This window comes from Portunus trituberculatus, chromosome 46 (assembly GCF_017591435.1).
Source record: "Portunus trituberculatus isolate SZX2019 chromosome 46, ASM1759143v1, whole genome shotgun sequence".
Taxonomy (NCBI): domain Eukaryota; kingdom Metazoa; phylum Arthropoda; class Malacostraca; order Decapoda; family Portunidae; genus Portunus; species Portunus trituberculatus.
The window spans coordinates 29,978,373-29,999,407 of NC_059300.1; the positions used below are offsets into that span (position 1 = coordinate 29,978,373).

Here is a 21,035-nt window from a genome sequence, read left to right on the forward strand (position 1 = left end):
GCAGGTTAGTCGTGCCTTGTTCAAGTAAGGCAAACGTACAGAGTTGGGGTGTACACACTGAACTTCACATGATTACTGGGTAAACATAAGGTGTGGCTTGGTGCTCTTGTGCCCACCTTTCACACCCTGCAGCATCTTCATGCCAATGCAACTGAGTCATAACAATAAACAAGAAAAGAATAATCATTCTTCTGCATTAATTCAAATATGTTGAACTAAATATACAGCAAAGAAAAATACAGGCAGTCACTTGTGAAAGTAAAAATAATTAACTGTTCTGGACTGACTGTGACAGGACATCCACGTGGGAGAGGAGAGACTTAGAGGAGAAAAGGATCTGGTGGAGAACAGCATGGTGGGGCCTCTGATATGTAGTGTGAGGGTGGAGAGGAAACATATCTAGTGATAAGGAACAGACAGGACAGGTGAAAAAGAGCCATGCATGAAAGGAAGAAGTCTAGATACCTGAGCCTGCCTTGGTGCCTGAAGTAGGTTGGCTGGAGGCGGCTAGAAGGAAAACAGGACCATGTTAGCCCTTCCCAGGAGTCAGCTACAGGCAACCAACACACCATGTCTTTCCAACATAGGGAGAAGATCACACACACACACACACACACACACACACACACACACACACACACACACACACACACACACATTCATGATTTTTTTTTATAGCATGAAAAGAAAAGAGAGGATTCTAACTTGGAAACATTAGTAATGTTGAGGAACTCCCTTGTGGATCTTCAAACTAAACATGCAGGTATGGGATGTTACTCATAACTTCTAGCTGCCCTAACTGTGCATGTATGGAGATGATGAATATATGAAAACAATTTCCTGAACTGTGAATGTTGTGAGTGTTTGGAAAAAATAAATAAATAAAATAAATAAATAAATAAATAAATAAATAAATAAATAAATAATAATAATAATAATAATAAAAATAATAACAATAATAATAATTAAATAAATAACACTAATAATAAATAATCAATTAAATTACAAATAAATAGATAAATAAACAAATATGTGATAACAAAATCAGTATGACATAATACTCAACTAATTAGCCAGTTTTAACAAGTAATATAAAGATCATATCAGTATCTTATGCAACACTTTGACAATCCGTTCCACATCAATCTAGCATGGCATCCTGTACTGTAGGATCCTACTTTGGATACACACAGAGACTCATACAAGTTATGCAGACAAAGATTCTCAAAGATAGTACTGATAGTAGGAATGGGTAAGGTACCAGATCAACAGAATCTACTGCTACTGGTAAGACTGGCATACGTAGTGCAATAATAATGACTATCTGCAGGAATTTCTCTTTTGGTACATAAATGTTGGTCAATAAAGAAGAAACCAGCACTGGAACAATCCTGCAGGGGGGTCTTGGTGGCTGAGAAGTGGCAGGGGTTAAGTCATGATATGAACTAACAATACTGGGGACTGTTGGAGGTTGGAACAGGCTGTAAAATTCATGGGCTTGTATTAAAGAGAACAGAAGAGAGAGAGAAAGACAGTTGTGTGGTATCTTATATTTATATTTCTTGATGAATGGAAGTGTGGAAAATGAAATGTAATAGTGTTCAAGTGGGACGCTTGATATTCTATTTTTTTTTTTTTTGTACGTGTATGTGGACTGATATGCAATAAGATAACCAAAATATAGAATTGTAAGAAATTGTCTTGGGGATTGTTATCAAATTATCCATATTGTTTATGGATTAAGTGTTGTCAATGGGAAGTATTTCCTGACTGGACACAATGAACTACAACTGATGAAGACTGTATAAGACTGGAATAAAACACTGAGAAACACTCCCCAAAAAAACTCAATTTGTGTTAACTGTAACACTTGATCTTTCATTTCTTTAATAACATTTTTTCCCTTATTATCTACTGGTATAACTGTATTTCAACATGTGCATCTAAATGAGAGAAATAAAAAAAAAAAAATAAATAATGGTGATCAGAAACCTATTCCTAAAAAAAATTATATATATATATATATATATATATATATATATATATATATATATATATATATATATATATATATATATATATATATATATATATATATATAAAACCTTCAAGACAATGCTTTAGTGCATTATACTGGGCATTTTGTTACTTGTTCTTGTTATGTTATGTTGAGGTCATGCTTTTCTGTCTGTAAGGGCAAATCAACTGAACTCACAATTGATGAATCCAAGTATTTTTCTACCAAACAGTAATGACAGTGAACTCTGACATGAGTAACTTATTGAAGCCCAAAGGGAATGTAATGGATAGTCCAGAGGTAATGAAGGCAACATTTGTGCTAGGTCTGGCATGATTTGTAACATTACAGTTGTGTTCATCCAACAACCCTTGCAGTGCTGGTCTGGTGCACTGGTGAAGACCCAAGTTCACTGTGGCAAAATACTAGGGATACATCAGGTGGAGAGGAATGTTAGGATGCATAGAATTGGGGGGAGATATTGATTAATAAGTCTATTTACCTTGTTCTTGGGGAAGTGAAGTCTGATGCTCAGTAGGCTGACTTGCCTCATGGGTCCCTGGTAGAGAAAAAAAAAAAAAAAAAAAAAAAAAAGTATAAATATAATTAGAATTTGTTTATTGTATCTCAGCAGTATATCTATCCACTCAGAAGTAACAGTTTATATTCCATCTCTCCAAGAAAGAAAAAAAAAGGGATTTCAATTGAAATTTAAATACAAAATCAAGTGCCAAAGTAAGCAAATGAGAAAACTGAAACTAATACATATTAATATTAAAACAGAATCAAACCAGGGAACTAAAAGAAAAAAAGGTGCAAATATAAAAACATTAAAGTGTATAAAAAATAGCATAGCACTATACCATTACTCACAGCTGTCTTTGACTCATCTATTCTACAGCCATAAAATACAAAGGACATCCCAATGTGTGCAATTCTAAACAAATTCATAGCTTGGACATGTTGTCATATGAACAATTAGGGAGGGGAACATTTTCAATACTTAATTTAAGGCGGCATGCATTTACCCTCAGTGATCACTGAGGTAATAGCTACTACAACTAATGTATCAATTACAGGTTGCATTTATCATGAATTGTTTTTACAGGTTTGTTTGTGATATAAATTTGGTGTCAGTGTATGCACTATACACTGTACTAAATAATCAATCAGAAATACATAGAAACGCCTTCTGGTCTAATATCTGATGTCTGTGTCATCTGGTCAAGAAAGGAAGATGAAGTGTGTGGCTATATGTAAGGCAATACACTGCTCAATAGCTATAACATGCTCCAATTCATGGCATCTGCATAAAGGAAAGCACTTGCTCTGTCACTCTTAACTGCTATGCACATATTGTTCCAAGCTTCGTTGCTCAAATGTTTATTACCTGACGGAAGGAAAAAACCTTTGTAGAAGAAGGATTCTATTCCTGGTCGTTTACCAAAGATACTAGGAGCTGACAGAAGAATGGGAAGAAAAGATTGTGTGTAAACAAAAAATGGCTGCATCAGTACATATAAAACCTAATAAAAATCAGTTACAGTCAACATAACAAATGAAAGCAAGTACCAGTGAACACTTCTGTTATGTGTAAAAGTTAATCTAAATTCCATTTGCAAGACTGACTTTGATGCTGATCTACAACACTACTGTTAGGCATACATACAAACACCAATGACAAAACATCAAGCATTAAGGCTCAGCAAATGTGAATGTGGCAAGGCAGGCTTCTAGTCTGTGTAAATTTTTTCATATTATTCCAATGAAATCACTCCATGTATACTTTAATAACTATGTAATATATGTTTTGTTTCCTAAACACAAAGCATTCTTTATATGTAGCTCATTCCCCAGTCAGTGATAAATCTTCATTGCACTTTGATAGCAGTGGGCCCAGACTTACACTAAGTCCTCATTCCTGTAAGTAGACCATCTGTAGAACTACTCAGCTCTACATATGAGATCCCCTTTCTACCACCAACCATCACTACCAGACTGTGAGGTACCACGTATCATCTACAAGTCCCCAGCACTAGTCATTCCTGTGGCATACAACTGAGAAATATAGTTCACCTTCAGGGTATAGGACACCTGCAATGGGGGAATCCTCTTCCTTAGCTTGCAGTGAGGATTTTGTAATGGAAAGAGACTCCATCACCCGTGGCAGAAAGCCAACCATTTGAGAGCCTTCTGTAGCATCTTCAGGATGCCTTATGATATTCTCTTCTGACACTGTAATTTTGTTCTCTTCCTGCAGCTGAAACTCGCGCAAGGGCTTAACAGTGGCTACTTGTCGAGGGGGAGGGGAACCTCGGTTGGGAGGGGACTGTGGTGACTTGAGTACTTTGAGCCTCAAAACACTCTGCTTGTCATATTGTGCAAACTTACCCTCAAACTGCTGAATTATGTCACCAACGCTTGCAACCTGCTCAACCACACTGCTACCATCTTTGCTATCCTCCATCCTCATTTCCATTTCAGCCTTATCTTCATGTTTATCAGATTTTGTGATGCCAAATTCACAAGTAGCTCTAGAGGGGAGCTCTGGGGTTTTCTTTTCTTCAAAGGGTGGCATGACCCTTCTTCCTCCAGCTGGGGATGCTGGGAGAGACCTGAGCTTCTCTTTCTCAACAATTTCCTCCCACTGATCAATTAGGTCTCTAACTCCTATAAAATTTTTGCCTTGATGGATTTTATCTGAAACATCATTTTTTAATGAATCTGATCTTACCCTATTTTTGTGTTGTTTATACATCCTTGGCAAGGTGTGGCGCCATGATAATGGAGCTGTGGGTGTGTGCCTTACGTCTTGCCCTGATGTGTTACCCAGTGTGACCTGCCTAACAGTTTGGGTACAAGTGGGTATGGCAGATGTTAATGCATCCCCAGAGTCAAGTGTCGGGGAGAAGTCATCATGGTATAAGTACATCTCATTAACAGATGATACACCAGTTTCCTCATGACCAAAAACATGATCAGTAACGACCAATGCCTTCTTGCAGCTTACAGTTTTCTGATCTTCCCCAATATCAACTAAAGTATCAGGAAGAGCAAGAGTCTCAGCATTTTCCTGAGGGCTTTGGACTGTTTCTTCAAAGGATATTAAAATTTCCTCTTTACTCTGTGCTGGTGACACACTTGGACAATCTAAGTTCAATACCTCAGCCTGTGTAGTGAAACATGAATTTTCTTTTAATACAAAATCAGTGTTTGGATGCAGTGACAAGATTTCATGAGACTCAGGTTCATAATTTTCTTGGTTATAAGAAATTATATTAAGCTTGTCTTCACTATTAAATTTTTCAGTATCACTTGCATACAGTTCTATTAACCATTTTGTAGAATCCTGCACTGCATCACTATAATTACTTGATTGGTGCTGTTTCTCTTCCTCAGACTCTGCACATGTATCAAAATTCACAAATGATGGATTTTTGGGATCAGAATCATCTCTATCTGATTCTTTCTCACTAGTGTTGACACAAAAATCTTGTGAATGATCAGCAAATGCAAATATATTCCTTGTATTTGGGCAGTGACTTGGAGTCCTGAATGGATTGGCATGAGAGCCACAGGAACAAGATTCAGAAGTTAGGTTGGGATCACAGTTTTCATTAAAGTGAACTGCTTCCATAAATTTTGTTGCACTGCCCTCCACATTCCATTCCTCAGTATGAAGGACTTGTGGAATCTGACTAAATATCTCCTCACTGAAATCAAGAAATGGGTTTGTGCAGACTTTATATTTCACACTCTCCTGAACCTGAGGATCTGATTCAGTTGCATCATGATTTTTATGCAACTTTTCTTCATCAGAGCAAGAGGTTTTGTATTTTTCATTTACAGATAAATGATCTAAAGAACCAGTCTGAATTGATGCCTTGTTTCCAAGAGGGGTAAGAGAGGCATTCCTATTTTCACTCAGTAGGTATTTGTTAGAGCTGACATCCATGTTAAGCAGTGGAGTGGAACAAAATGACTGACAGAACTGTGAATCTGAACAAAATGATCTTGCAGAACCAAAAGATCCAATAACTGAACTACTAAAATTACTAAGATGGGGACTTGGCAGATCATCAAAACTGCAACTCCTGTCTAAATCGTGCTGGTCAATGACTGTGATAGCATCAGAATCTCTATAGCTCAGCTGATCCTCGAAAGAATCAATACTAGATGAATCAAAGTCACGCAGGCGCTCTTTCTTGAAATATTCTGGATCACATAATGTGTCACTGATACTGATTGTATCCAGCAAGTTTGGTTGTTCTAGATAAAGGATAGTTTTAAATTCTTTTCTACGAGTGGAGGGAGAAGTAAAATCTCCAATTTCAGATTGATGAAGAGGAGAATTTTGATCCTGTGACCAAAATCTACGTATTTCTCTTGCCTGATAAGTAGATGCCACCACTTGTCTGCGTCTCACTACACAACCGTTATGAGCCTCAAGTTCCATTTCGGTCTGCTGAGGTCTGTCCTGAGGACTGTGGTAATAAAGTTGCTCTAGCTCTGCTTCTACAACTATTGGAGTCGTCAGCTCAGTGCAAAATGGATCACTTTCTATAGACAACCCTGGATGTATGCAGAGCTTAGGGTCAATGGCAGGTGAAGGATAAGAAAGCTCATCTACAAAACAGCTCTCTACAGCATGTGTTAGTTGCTGACCAGACAATAAACTGGTGTTAGATGCACACCTGTTACCTTCCCCTTCACCAAGGGATTCTACGTCTGTTATATTATTAAAGTTGTCTTCCGGAAGAAGAAGATTATCCTTTACTTGCTTCTCTTCATTCTTAGTTGATGGCACACTTGACCTCTCAGAAATATCCACACTTGAGGCTTCATACTCTGGCAGGTCTACAGGAGGGTGTTCTACCTGACCTTCATCCTCTGCTCCAGACATCTCCATATCTTCCACATCAGTTGTACCTTCTGGCTCAGCTTCAACATCCAGAAGCTTGCTGGAGGCAACAGTAGCATTCTCAGTGTATGTGGTGCCATCTGGACCTTCCTTTAAATGAATTGTTTTTTTAATTGCTGCATCACGAATAATGTCTGGAGTTGGAGCATCGTCTCTCTCTGGTTCTTCAATATCAATATCTGAATGATCAAAATCCTCAACATCAGTGTGGGCATTGGGACTTGAGGTACGTACTGCCAGCTTCCCTTTATCCTCTACATCACTCAAGAACTCAGTATCGGTGTGATTGTCTTCACCCTGAGCTGCAGGTACTAACTTTGAGCGAGCTTTAGTTCTGTGTCGTGGTTTCTTGGATAAAATGAGCTCCTCAACATCAGTATTACCTTCCTCTTCATCAACTTTACCAACAGTCTTTTTATGCATCACTTTGGATGCTACTTCAATATTTCCACTGTCAATGAGCTCAAAATCTGATGTGGAATCTGTTGTGACCCCTGCTAGTCTTAGTGCTTCCTCTTCTGACACCTCAATGTCTTCAGTATCTGTTGCACCGATATCTTCAATGTCAGAAACAAACAGTTCATCCTTTTGTAGTTTCCTAACCGTAACTTGTGGGACACCATATTTGTCTTCCTTGATATAGACCAGTTCTCGTTTTGGGCTTTCAAGAACATTATATTTCAGATGTGGTGGCAGAGGACTTCGTGGTCGGCTTACTTCAGCAGGATCAAAATCAAGGTCTTCTGTATCTGTCACTGGTTCTGGTTTGTTAGTGGCAGCATTCAGTGCACTACTTCCTTCTCCATCACTTATTTCCTCAACATCTGTCGTACCTTCATCATTTTCAGATTCTATAAAAGTAATGCCTGAGACTTTTTCTACTGCTTCAGTATCTAGTTTACTATCTGGAGTGATGACAATGCTCAGAGGACCCGTCTCTGTTTCCACAAAGCGAACTTCAGACAACTGTGGGGCAACTGGAAGCCTCTTGCTCCTCCTTTTATTTTTTTGTGGTTTTGATATTTCTTCTTCAATATCTGATTCATTTACACTTTCTTCATCTGTTTCATCCTCTTTTTTCTTGCCCTTTACTGCAGTGACTTTATTTTTGGACTTTTTTGATTCTTCAGTGGCATCAAGATCTTCAACATCAGTTAAACATTCCTCTTCCAAAGCTGCCTGTATGGTTATTCCGGCTTGTTCTGCCTCTTTGATTTTCCGCTTTATCTCGGCATCTGCATCTCGAATCATCTCTTTTTTGGTGATTCTACCCATACTGGCCTCCATTTCTTTAATGGTATAAATTTCTGATTCTTCTGGTACCCGGTTCAAAATTTCATCTATAACTTCTTCTTCCTCCTTTTCTTCAATATCAAAATCCTCTGTGTCTGTGAAGGCTGTTTCATCTGTTTCTTTCACATCAAGAGTATCTTTTTCTTCATTGTCCAAAGGTTCATGAATAACCTTTTTTCTTGGCATTAGAGGCCGCTCATCTTCCCTATCATTTAATTCAAAGCCTTCTTCATCTGTTTCAGCACCAGATTCTTCTTCAGCCCTTTCTTCCACATCACTAATTTTTATTCTCTCTCGATGAGGCTCAGGAATACAAGGCTTCTCAATTTTCTCTACAGGTTTTGGTATTAAATCTTCAATTTCTTCTGCATCAGATGCTTCAACATCTTCTGAATCTGTTGGTTCATCTAATTCATCTTTTGAGATATTCAGGTTTGACTCATCTTCTTCTTCTTCTTCTACATTCTCATCTCCAGTCAAAATTTCAACATCAGTCACAGAAGAAGCATCATCAGAGGGAGCAGTGAGCGTTTTGCTGGGTGGTTTCTGGGACGGTACCTTTCTACGCACCTGTTTCTTACGTTTCACTTTGTCCTTCACTACTGGTTGAGCTTGTGGGAGAGGTTCCCTACTGACGTCTTTGTCACTCACATCTAGGTCTTCAACATCTGTGGTTCCTTCCTGTGCAACATCTACTCTCAGACCCCGTGACTTACTTTTCTGCTTTCTTGAATCCTCCTCCTCATCTGATGAATCATCTTTTTTAGTTACAAAGATTTTTGGAGCTGGAAGCACTACTCTGAAGTTCTCTTTATTGGACACATTTTCACCCTGAGCCATGTAATAATCTGGCAAAGAATCATCAATTTCTGCTGGAACTTCCTCATCTCCTGATGCCACCATATCCTCAACATCAGTAAGACCTTCTACTACATCATCAGTAGGAACAGAAAGCTCATTCAGTGTGTCTACTTTCTTTACATTTTTCTGATGTCTGCCCAGAACATCCTCCTTTTCAGTCTCTGAGTCAGAACCAAGAAGAGGACTGGGTTCCCTGGCATAGCCTTCTGTCAGGTTGACCACCTCCTTGGTGGGTTCTGGGAGCAGACCCAGAGCTTGAATAGTAGGAAGGTTCTTCTTTTCTTCTGGGAGTATATCATCCTCCTCTCCAGACAGATCCATGTCTTCTGTATCTGTCAAAGCTCCTGTATCTTGTTTGGGAGCAACGAGAAGTGTTTTTCTCTTAGGCATTGGTGAAATGTCCCCTTCACTGTGCAATTCTTCAATATCTGTCAAAGCTTCTTGAATGTCCTGGCCATTCATTTCCCCTGTGGGACTTGGACCACCAGGTACACTAAGAGTAGCAGAATCCTTTTCTAGTCCAACAGGCATCTTGACCTCTTCAGTGGATGTTGATGTCTGTGAAGTAGACACTATACAATGAACATTCAAATCATATACTGAAGTAGGAATACTGGACTCAGATGCTTCAAAATCAACAGTTACCATCTCTCTTTCCATCTCATCTAATCGTTTCATCAAGGGACCAATCTCAAGATACCTGCCTTCACCAGCAACTAAGGTACACTCAAGAGAAGATATCATTGCTTTAAGCTCTTCAGATATAGAACTCATCATAGTATTTTTTTCATCATCCTTATTTGCTAGTTCTTCCGTTCTAGAGTCTACAGCTGCCTCACTTTCCTGTAAATGTTCTATACTTGGATCTTTAACATCAACAATACTTTGTGTTAAGTGTCCTACTTCATTACTACATAGATCATTCTCATGAAACGTGATGGATACCTTTCCCACTTCTTGACACACTTCTGATGTAGCTAACAAGTGATCTTCAGATATGATTACTTCACATACAAAATCAGATGCCTGTTTAACTGAAATTACTGCTGATTTCATATCACCAGAACTTGACAATGGTTCTTCTTTATCATCACCTAGCATAGATTCCTTTTGATCAATACATTCAGATTTTTTCATCAAATTATCTGAACTCTGACATAATGAACTTTCATAGATACTGGGCTCTTTCTTGTCATCAACCATTTCAGAAGTTCCTTCATTGTGAATGGGTGACAATTTTTCATATTCATCAAGGATACCTTTTAGGTGAAGACTCTCACCATCTGATGTATAGAGGCACACTTTGTATGGTGACTCAGTGATGTCATCTGCCATCCCAAGATGCTGATCAGTGTCTTTCTCATCACAATCAGCACTACTTGATTCATACTCTGATTCACAAATCACACATTCCATAGCATCCCTTCTTATGACATCCTTCTCAGCAACCTCAGTTGCATCTTGAATATCACTCTCATCAGCTTTCCCACTCTCTGATACATGATCAGCTTCATTCTCTTTTGTCACAATATGAGAAATATTTCTGGCCTTCTTCATAAACATGAGCCAGTGAGAGTCACTATCACTGATATTTTTTCTTGCTTCTTTTCCCTTTTTGGATTTGGGTACATTTGGAGTGTCTTCACAAGCTGCTGAAGCTTTGGATGTCAGTGACTGATAGGCCTTGATGGTCTGTAGCCAACTATCAGTTTCATCTAATTCTGGAACAGTAACAGGGAAGTCATCTGAGAAGCTTGTTTCCATTTCAGAATCAGTTTCTTTAGATGCAGGACTTTTATATCCACATTCTGAGATGAAATCAAAATCAGTGTCTCCTTCAGTCTCAATGTCTGTAATTTTCTTATTTCCTACATCCATGTTTTCTATTTGCTTAAGTATGTGGTCTGTAATTTCTCTAACTCTTTTAATAGTTTCCTCAGTACATTCTTCTATTCTTTTAGCTTCATCTATTTCTCTATGACAAACTTCCTCAGGCTCTAGTAAACAAGCTTCTCCTGTAACACTGGAGTCATGAAGTTTAATTTCATACTCCTGTTCATGATCTTGAGGTAACAAGGTAATGTCACTTGTAATCTTATTTTCCATCTGTAAAGGAGAGTCACAGCTTGTGAATATGTCTGATGAAGTCACAGCTTCATTAAAGGTCTCAATATCAGCTTCTGGAAGCAGTTGGATTTCTTCCTCTTGGACACACAAAATTGTTTTATCTTTTTTTCTCTTTGCCTTCCAAATTTCTACAGCCATATTTGTTTCATCATCTAACTTTCTGTACTTTTCTTCCTGAAAAGCAATATATTCTTCATGAGCAGCTTCCTCCTCTTGATGCATTTCATCACTTTCTTCAGTTTCATCCACTTCAATTACAGTTTCCATTATTTCTACTATATCAGTATCTGGAAGGTCAATGAAATCATCATATTCCTCTTCTGACAGAGTAAACTTATTAATCTCAGATAATTTTGGAATGTGTGAACCTTTCCTTATTAAAGGTGGTGGCTCTGAAATCATGATGATTTGTTGATTAAAACTTGTTGTTTCCTCTTCAATTTCTTCAGGGATAGTAAAAGTGTTATCATAAACTGGCACACTATCTATCACTCTGTCAGGCACTGTCACTCCAACACCTAGACTTTCATATTCATTAATGCAATCCATATTCTGAAGATCACTTTCTCTTACATCATCAACACATTCTATGGGTGAAAATGAAGCCAATTGCTGTTCTGTTGGAGAGTCTGTGAGAGTCCAATCTATGGGATTATCTAGTGTTTGCAATGGCAGTAATTCTGAGTCTTCCTGGCACTGGTCTTTTACTTCCATGGGTTGTTTTGCTATTGTTTCTGGAATTGATGACTGTATATCATGATTAGAAATTGGTGGTGGTAAGTTTTCTAAATCTTCATATCCTGTAAAACCAACATCTTCCTGTGGTGTTTCAGTGACTTCAATATCAAAAACTTTTGGAGAGACATCTTCAGCTTCCTTCATGTGACCATACACTTGTCCCTCATTCTCTGGTAAAGACAATGCCAGAAATGCTGTCTCTGACTCATGACTGTCTGGCATCTGAATGTTTGTGCAATGTATCTCCTTCACAGATGTGGTACTAATATAATGCATTACAGGGACTGGTGGATCTGCTGCATGGTACTCACTCCTATCTGGAGTGATTGGTGAACATGATGCTGATGAATCAATGTTTTCACCCATTTTCCCACAATTTTCATCTGAAACCGGAGCAGATTGCTCTGTTGGTCGTAAGATCATGTTCCCTTCATCAGACTTTGGCTTTTTTTCAGCAGTGTATCTATTCAACACAAACTTTACTGGGTCTGCTTCCTTTGAATCATCTGTAATGACCTGTTGAGACTGGATCTCTTCTTTTTCTTTTACCATCCCACTTGTCTTCCTATCTTCTAATGTGTAATCCTTTATTCTAAGGTTCTGTTCACTACTGTCCCTATTAAGTGTAAGTTCCCCCTGACTATCATTGTTCCTAGCTTCATACTTAGAACCTCCTTTAGAGGTAAGTTTACATACCTTTTTCAAGAACGACTTAAACTTAGATTTGCTTTGTTTTTCACTAGCTGTGGGTACAGCACTATCTACACTACTAACTACAGAGGATAAAGCCTTAATATCTACAGGACTTGAGGGACTCTCAAGTTCGGACTTAACACTGTGCTCATCAAAGGATCCTTCAGGAACCACTTCACAACAGGAAGGAGAGTATTTGGCAGTTTGAGCAGGATCAACAGACTTAGCATAGTATCCTTCCATGGTAGAGTAACCACTATCAGGAATAGACTTATCATCAAAACCAGTTGGGGCAAGTTGCTCTGGGAGGGAAGGCTCATGTACTGGTGTATTAGGTCTGAGATGGGAATAGTACTCATCTCTCATGTGCTCACCTCCCATACCAGCAGAAGAATCCTCCTCACTTTCACGGCATATTTCTTTTATCGTGGGCAGCCGTTCCTGCTCCTGCTCTTCTTCTCGATTTAAAAATTCTTTGAACTCCCTAAGAGGTGTGGGAGTATCAGGAGTGGGTGTGTCTGCTTGCCGCAGCTCTTTTACTTCCTGTTTGATTTGGCTGGTGGCTTCCTTCACCTCCTGCATCAAGCCACGCACTTCTTCCTCCACAGAATGGGTGCGAACGACTGTCATGTGGTCATGAGAGTTTCTGTCTCGCACTTGGGAATGGCTTCCCACTGGCCTCTTCTCCACTTTCACTTTGACCAAAGTTGTGGTGCGAGGCGAGGAGCGCATGGAGCGCTCAAGGCGAGGCACTGCACCACTCTCACTACCAGACAGTCGTTCACCCACTGCTGTGGATTGCTTTCTGTCAGATTCTTCTTGTTTGGATTCTTCTTCACCTGCCATACCTCCTCCTTGTTCAGGATCCTGAGGAATATCGTTTTCCCCACCAAGTCTGGTGGGGTCGTTCGTTGTGCATTCTGCATCGTCGGACGATTCGTTAGAATTCGAGGTTATCATGAGTGTTGTTGGACGGTGTGCTGATGATGCTGTGACTTCACTTGCTGCCTGGTCATGATCATCACCTAAAGCTGCTAAAGCTTCACTATTTATGGTTTCAGGTGTCACTCTCTTTGCCTCTTCTGCACTTGTCTCTCTAGGAACAATTTTGTCTTCAGACGAAAACACTACTGAAGTGGAATAAACTTCTGGTGCATCTTCCACTCTGGTAACATTAGAGGATATAATTTCTTTTTCCGTTTGACTCACTATTTTTTCATTAATACTATCCTTTTGCCTATACTCAGAGTGTTTCAAATCTGAAGTTTCTATCTCTTCACTTTTCAGTAAAGGTTTTTCAGCAGTTGATATATCTAATAGTTTGTCTAATTTTTCATGTGTTTCTTGATCTTCATTCCTATCAAATATTTCCTCTGGAACACAGGAGTCTGAAGTCCCTTCATGGTACTTCTTTTCTGATGATGTCTGATATAACTCTTGTGGTTGCTTTTGTTCTTGTTGCTGCTTAACAAGCTGCAGGTCCTGAATGACGTCCTTTGAGGCATGAAGGGTGACACGACTCTCAGAGTGCAATGTGAATTGTAGGCAATGAGGTGAGTTTTCATCCTCAATCTGAATATTAGTTGTTGCTGAGAGAGGTGCACCCCAGCTGGTAGTGGTAGTGATGGTGTGTGAGCTTCCTCTTGCATGGAGTTTTCCCGACATTTCTTCTGCATTGTGTCTTGCCTCCAGCACAGTAATGGGACTGCAGCCTCGCTCTTCTGTCCGGTTGCTATGTGCTTGATCAGCAGGTAAGATTGCAGATATGGCTTGAGAGTGTCCCTTCTTATGGTATGAAGATTGTAGAGGCAGGTCTTCATGGGATATCCTTCCATCTTCTATCCAGGGCACCGTCTGCTGGGTTAAGGCTGCCACAGAAGAAGAGGTCAGACACTGAGCTCTTTGGTGTAAGCAATGCCTCTACACCTGTGAGCTACCAGTCCTCCTTGCTGCTACCTCACTGCCACCTCCAGGACAGGTGAGGAGCATTGGTAATATAGGGGGAACAGGTGTGGTGGTTGTGATGATAGTGGTAACTTAAGCACAAACTCTACAACTTAACCCAGAGTAGCAACAGCACGCCACCAACTAAATTTTGTGAAGCAGGATAACGCTCAGACTTGGTGGAATGGATTATAACAACAAAGAGGAGTAAGCCATTCGATATATAATGTGACTGTGATATAAGCCAACAAGATACCTGTCTACCTCAGCTCTAGCAGTGTCACTGCAGTGAGGCATAATTTCTAGTAATGGTCATGCCAACTCGTGCAAGATGTGTTTTAGAATTAATGATAAACTGACTTTCTCCCAAGCAGAAGTGTGATTTTTAAGTCCACTCCTCAAAACCCTAATGCAGGGAAATTATAATTATTATCATTCTGAAGAAAGTTCTAATCTACTTACTATTGATGTTTGATAACTTTTTAAATACAGAGTTTGTGTATTTTCTTTTCTCCACCCAATCAAGAAGCCTGCCACCGCCAGTTTCACATCTATATCACTGCACTGCCAAACACACTAACCTAATAGTAAGTTTTCAGCATTCAAAAATTAGATGCCATGTAATCAGATATAATACATTAGGGCTCTAGCAAACCATAAAATTTCAAAAAAAAAAAGTCTAATGAAAACCACTGGAAGCAACAAAAATCATATGCCATCCATGCTAAGTAAGCAAAGAGAAAACCAATGGTTAAATCAAATTTAGATGAAAATGAAAGCATAAAAGGATGTTGTTCTGGAGCTCATGAGCTATTGATAAAAAAAATGGCAAGTGTTTATTCATTCCATGGATGACAACTAGATCTAACAAAGTCCACTCTACAGTACACCTGAGCAAGGTCTGTACAAGGCTCTCTAGCAATAGAAATAAAACAAGAACAGTGACAGATGTGTAGTAGATCAAGGAACTAAGGAAGAGTTATGGAGTTTAGGGAATTGTGGGTTAAGGAAAGGTTACAGAAAAAGGAGGAAAGCTGGAGAAAAGGAGGGAAGAAAAGGGCAGCAGATGGAGGAACTGATACCAACACAGGGTTACACTCACGGCTCAGCGCCTATAATACTTGCCCAGCAAAATTAAGGGGCATAAAAACTCTAAAGTTGAGATAGTAGACTAGGGGGAAGGAACAATAACTATAAATAATTCACTGGCAAAGATGACATACAAGAGTTGGGATTACATGAAAACTAATGGTATGTTATCATAGTTACAAACACATTCTAGGAATGGACACCATTTAACTACTTTGATCAAGCTCACAACTTAGTAAAATTAGAATTCAAGCAATCTATGCTTTATATATATATATATATATATATATATATATATATATATATATATATATATATATATATATATATATATATATATATATATATATAAAATGCTAAGTTGTATCTACTTATATCACCATGTACTTTTGTGAAAACCTTACTCTTATTACACAGTGAATACTTCACATATCATAGGGAAATAAAACTGTGACTGGTTACACCAGCTTATGAAATAAAAACTCTGGGTTTATGCTAATCAAAAACTTATGGTTTTAGTAGCAGAAAATCATTACTTTTTTATTCCCTATTACAGAAATAAGATGATTAATAACAGAAGATTATTTCAGGCAGAACATGTAATGAAAAACCTAGCCCCCACAGACTGTCATCATCAGTGCTGTAAAACATTGTTCTCCTATTCTTTCAATGAGCATCCGTGGCAACATAGAGGCATTACTAAGCAAGAGACATTGGTCCTAAAAATCTATGCACAGTGGAAAAGAAAAATTTAAGCTAATTTCATACACAAATACAAACTGTTAGATATTATGCAACTTATTACTAATAAGGAAAAGCAAAAAAAAAAAATAAATAAATAAATAAATAAAATTAATTAATTAATTAATTAATAAATAAATAGATAAATAAAAAATAAATAAATAAACATTGTATATTTGTGTGTGAATATATATATATATATATATATATATATATATATATATATATATATATATATATATATATATATATATATATATATATATATATATGGAATTGAAATCCAATCAATTCTGACTCAGTCAATAATAATATGAAGATTTATAAAAACCAGAATCTGGTTTGAATGTCACTATGTATATTTTCAATTATTTTTTTCGTAAAAGTAAAGATCATCACTTAAATATCTGCAATGCTTCACTGATTATGAAGTGACATGCATATAAGGCTCTGGTGTGGTGATAACTTTAAGATATGAGAGCTTTCTTTGGGACCTAATTATCTCTCACAGTGACTCCCAAAAGCAGACACAATCTCAGAATTATCAAATTACTTTTTTTGTATTTGCATAAAAAATAAAGGGAATCACAGACTTTTCACCATAGCTGTTAGTATTTCAATATTCAAAACTTATACTTCCCCCCTTATTTTTCCTTTCTTTTTTTAATATCCAAGGTGATAAAATTCTTCCACACACTTTACTTCTATGGTGTAAACTTGAAAAGTCACACAACTTTATAATAGCAATGCACAAGTGCCTAAGAGCACTGGAATATTCAAATAATTAGTTACCTTAGTCTATGTATGGTACATATATCGTTAGAATTTTTTGCAACACAATGTATGTATGCATATATATATATATATATATATATATATATATATATATATATATATATATATATATATATATATATATATATATATATACCTGATACTCAATAAAGTGAGATGCGGTTCAGTATACAACAACTTAAGATGATGCAATGCTTCAGGCAAGCCTCAAAAAACTTGCTGATTTAGAAAACAGACTAAAGGCAGATTTCAGACATGTCAATTTGCTATTGAAATTACAAGTCAGTAAAGTTTCTGACTAAATATTGGTGCCTAGCGACTGGAAGAAAAACCCTTGTAAAACAAGACCAACATGTTGGTCTTGTTCAGTTGATTTTCAATTTTGGTTATGTTGTGATGTCACAGAGAAAGGTTTGAAAATGTACAAGGTGTTGATGTAAAAAGAATTTGGAGTTGGTGAAGAAAAAAGAGCACATCTGGGACCATGAAAGTGAATTCTACAGCAAAAAAATGTTTACACAAATAAGCATTTCATGAGACAGCTGCCACTTTCTGATGACTGCATCCTTCTATGCAAGGTGTTGTTGGAGATGAAGATTGAATACTTGTGATAATTTAATTTGATCGCAATTGTCATCGTCATCAGAGAAGATGTTTTGTTGGGTACCTGTTTGTTTATGTTCACTTCCCGCCAACCAGCCACTACTTCCCAGTCGTTATGTGTGAAAGTGTGCCAACTAGAAGGGGTCAGTCGATACTTCTAGAGACTTGTAATTTCAGTCGCATGATGACATGTGTGAAGCTGCCTTAAGTGACACAAACTGAAGTACATTTCAGCTAAATACTTTAAAACTTGAAGCCAAATGACAAGTTGGGGACTTGTTCTTGTCAAGCTTACTAAAACCTAGGTCAATTTTCATTCAAATGAATATAATAATTTATGCATATGATCATAATGATAATGAAAAAATAGAAAAAAAAATTTACAAAAAAGAATCCCATGGAATTATACTAAAAAAATTTTTTTGGTGCCTAGCCAGTGACTGATGAAAAACAGCTAATATGACAAGTGTCAGTTTTCACACCTTGCTGATATAAACTCAATAAGTACTGAGCACAGAACATGATCATGGAAAATTTTTTTCACTCACAAACTTGTTTTGTGTGTGACTCAGAAAGTTTGACTTCTCCTAAACACCCAATGTTTTCTACATATTTCATTAACACCCTAATGATTGATGTTGTTTAATTAATAAAACATCCAAATATTACCAATAATAAATAGAACTTAAGAATTCCAATATATGTATTGTTCTGATTCTAGGTTTAAAATTATATTCAAGTAAAGTACCAGTGTACCCAAAGAAGCTTGTGGAAACAACACCAATGGTTTTCATGGGTTTATCAGTTTACTATACAAGAAACTGCAATATTACAAACACTCTTCCCATATTTAAAGCAGCCTTCTTCACTCAATTTCTATTTTCTTACTACTTAAATTACCTTCATATTGTGTGTTTACTCCAAAACTTGATTATATTTTTTTATGACTTCTTCCAGTTATAAAATATTTGATTGATGGTTTTAAGTCCTTATAGTATATATATAACTAATCGAAGTACCCTATGTCCAGTATTCCTTCTTTTAAAAAATATATCAAACTGCATGTATATACACATACAAAATTCCACATTGCATTATTGACATTGACAATACTGAAGACATTTAGTATCTTACCTATTGGAAAGATGAAGTTATGTTGCCACAATTGGTTGTTTTCAATTGATTCAATTTTGCTCAAGTTCCTTATTTCAAAAACATGTATCAATTTCAATTTCAAACCATATTACAGTTCATTAAGGAACATACAAAACAATTAAATATGTCAGAGGATGCATGGGCACCAATGATCTTACTGTCACACGCTCAGCAGTAACACTGAGGAAGGCTTCCTCTTCCCAACTTTCATCGTCACTGAAGATTACGACATGAACATGTAAGTCATCCCTGTGAGCAGCAGTGTGCGTCATCACTGTGTCTTCTAGATGCACTCTCCCTTTCCTCCAATACTGACAGGAATAATGGTAAAACAATCCTGAATGGTAACTTTCAAATTTGCAGGATTCCTGTTTTTGGTTTTAATAGCTTCATCATCCCGATTGATGTGTCTGCTTTCCCCAAAAAATGTTGATCAGCAACTGACTTTTCAAATAAAACTTAAAGGAAATACGTAGTGATTGTACCTAGTGCAATGCGTTATGCTTTATGTCAAAATTATATATATATATATATATATATATATATATATATATATATATATATATATATATATATATATATATATATATATATATATATATATATATATATATATATATATATATATATATATATATATATATATATATATATATATATATATAAAAGAATAGTTCATGGGTCAATGATCATCACCAATACAATTATCATCACACCAGATGTTGCCTTATACACTGTCCCAATCCATGTCCACCTTGGATTATGTATAAATGTAATAAGCCTGAGGTAGCACATTGCCACAACAAGCTGTCATGGATCCTAAGCAGCCAATCAAGAGGAAGAAATAAAAGAAGAAAACATCTCTAGAAGTCCTCAATCATGACTGCCACACTGTCCCAGTAGCTCAGAGCAGTCCAGTATCTAACCTCATCTTCCTACACTGCACCTCTCACTCACCTAGTTAATCCATCACTACCTCTCTCTAAGAAGCATGTTAGCATCACACCATGAATTCCCAATGGCAGTGTGAGTTTAAGAAGGTTTCCCATAATGCTTTAATCTATGAATATGTTTTAAGAGAATTCATGAACCAGGAATGAATTTAGTTTTGTGTGAAAGTAGAGCACACATCTTTCATGTTCAGTGCTTCATTGAAGATTTGAAAACATGTAAAATTAATATAAAGTGGTATCTTTTATTACAGTAATTCTTTTCCTTTGATTTTTATTTGAATTATTCATTTTTATTTTTTAAGTAATATAATATGGTAAAGTTAAGAAATTCATAGCATGGACTATTTCTTAACATATAAAGTAAGTGGATTAGCATATGCATTAAATTATACACACAAAGATTTGTTAGACTTTAGACACCGCTGAGCAATGTTAGAGAAAAGTGGAAAAGCACATATAATGAATAAATAACACACCAACAAACTATCATGGAGTTCTTTACAGATATCAGAAATCCATGTGGAGCAGGCAGTACATTATTAATTAAGGTGTGGTTTTGAAATCACTGTCTGTAAGTAGGACTACCTAATGAAAAAGCAATATCCAAGTTCTCATGTCCTTCACTGAAAACATATTTGTTGTTCAATCTTAAGGGACAAAAACTTCTGAGTAGCTGGAACAGTTTATAAAAACCATAGCCTAGCCATGTAAAGCTCCCACCTAGGACAAGACTCATTCTTAACAGTGCTATCATGATCCTCTAAACCTCTTACAGTAATAAGAAGCACTACATACCTCCATCAAGCTGCTTTACTGCTGTATCAGCACCCGGAAAGCTCACATCAGCGGTGCCCCGTGTGGAGGACATCTGGCTGGACTCAACAGACGCCTGAGTGAAACCATCTGTTGGCACATGATGGAAGGAAAATAGAATTGCAGGACAGCCTTCGGCATCAATGAGGATAGTGGATGTTTGATATAAATTGAATAAATCTTTAAAGAAAATGTCAGATACTGATGTTTAAGAATCTATGGAACAAATATGAACACACACACACACACACACACACACACACACACACACACACACAAACATAAAAATTAT

General features: G+C 37.1%; 1 protein-coding gene across 34 annotated transcripts in view; it reads right to left on the reverse strand.

Moving 5' to 3' along the window:
• Positions 1–21,035, reverse strand: part of LOC123520154 (ankyrin-2-like) — a 391,211-nt gene that overhangs the window by 19,058 nt on the left and 351,118 nt on the right. For 19 of the 34 annotated variants that reach the window (XM_045282132.1, XM_045282127.1, XM_045282124.1 and 16 more), the window contains 5 exons: positions 20,726–20,833; positions 13,025–14,518; positions 3,408–3,476; positions 2,520–2,576; positions 466–507 (listed from right to left, as the gene is read on the reverse strand). In XM_045282132.1, the coding sequence (XP_045138067.1) occupies positions 466–507; positions 2,520–2,576; positions 3,408–3,476; positions 13,025–14,518; positions 20,726–20,833 (1,770 nt within the window). The remainder of the gene's footprint in view (positions 1–465; positions 508–2,519; positions 2,577–3,407; positions 3,477–13,024; positions 14,519–20,725; positions 20,834–21,035) is intronic. The other 15 variants (XM_045282143.1, XM_045282137.1, XM_045282134.1 and 12 more) reach the window with 6 other exon arrangements.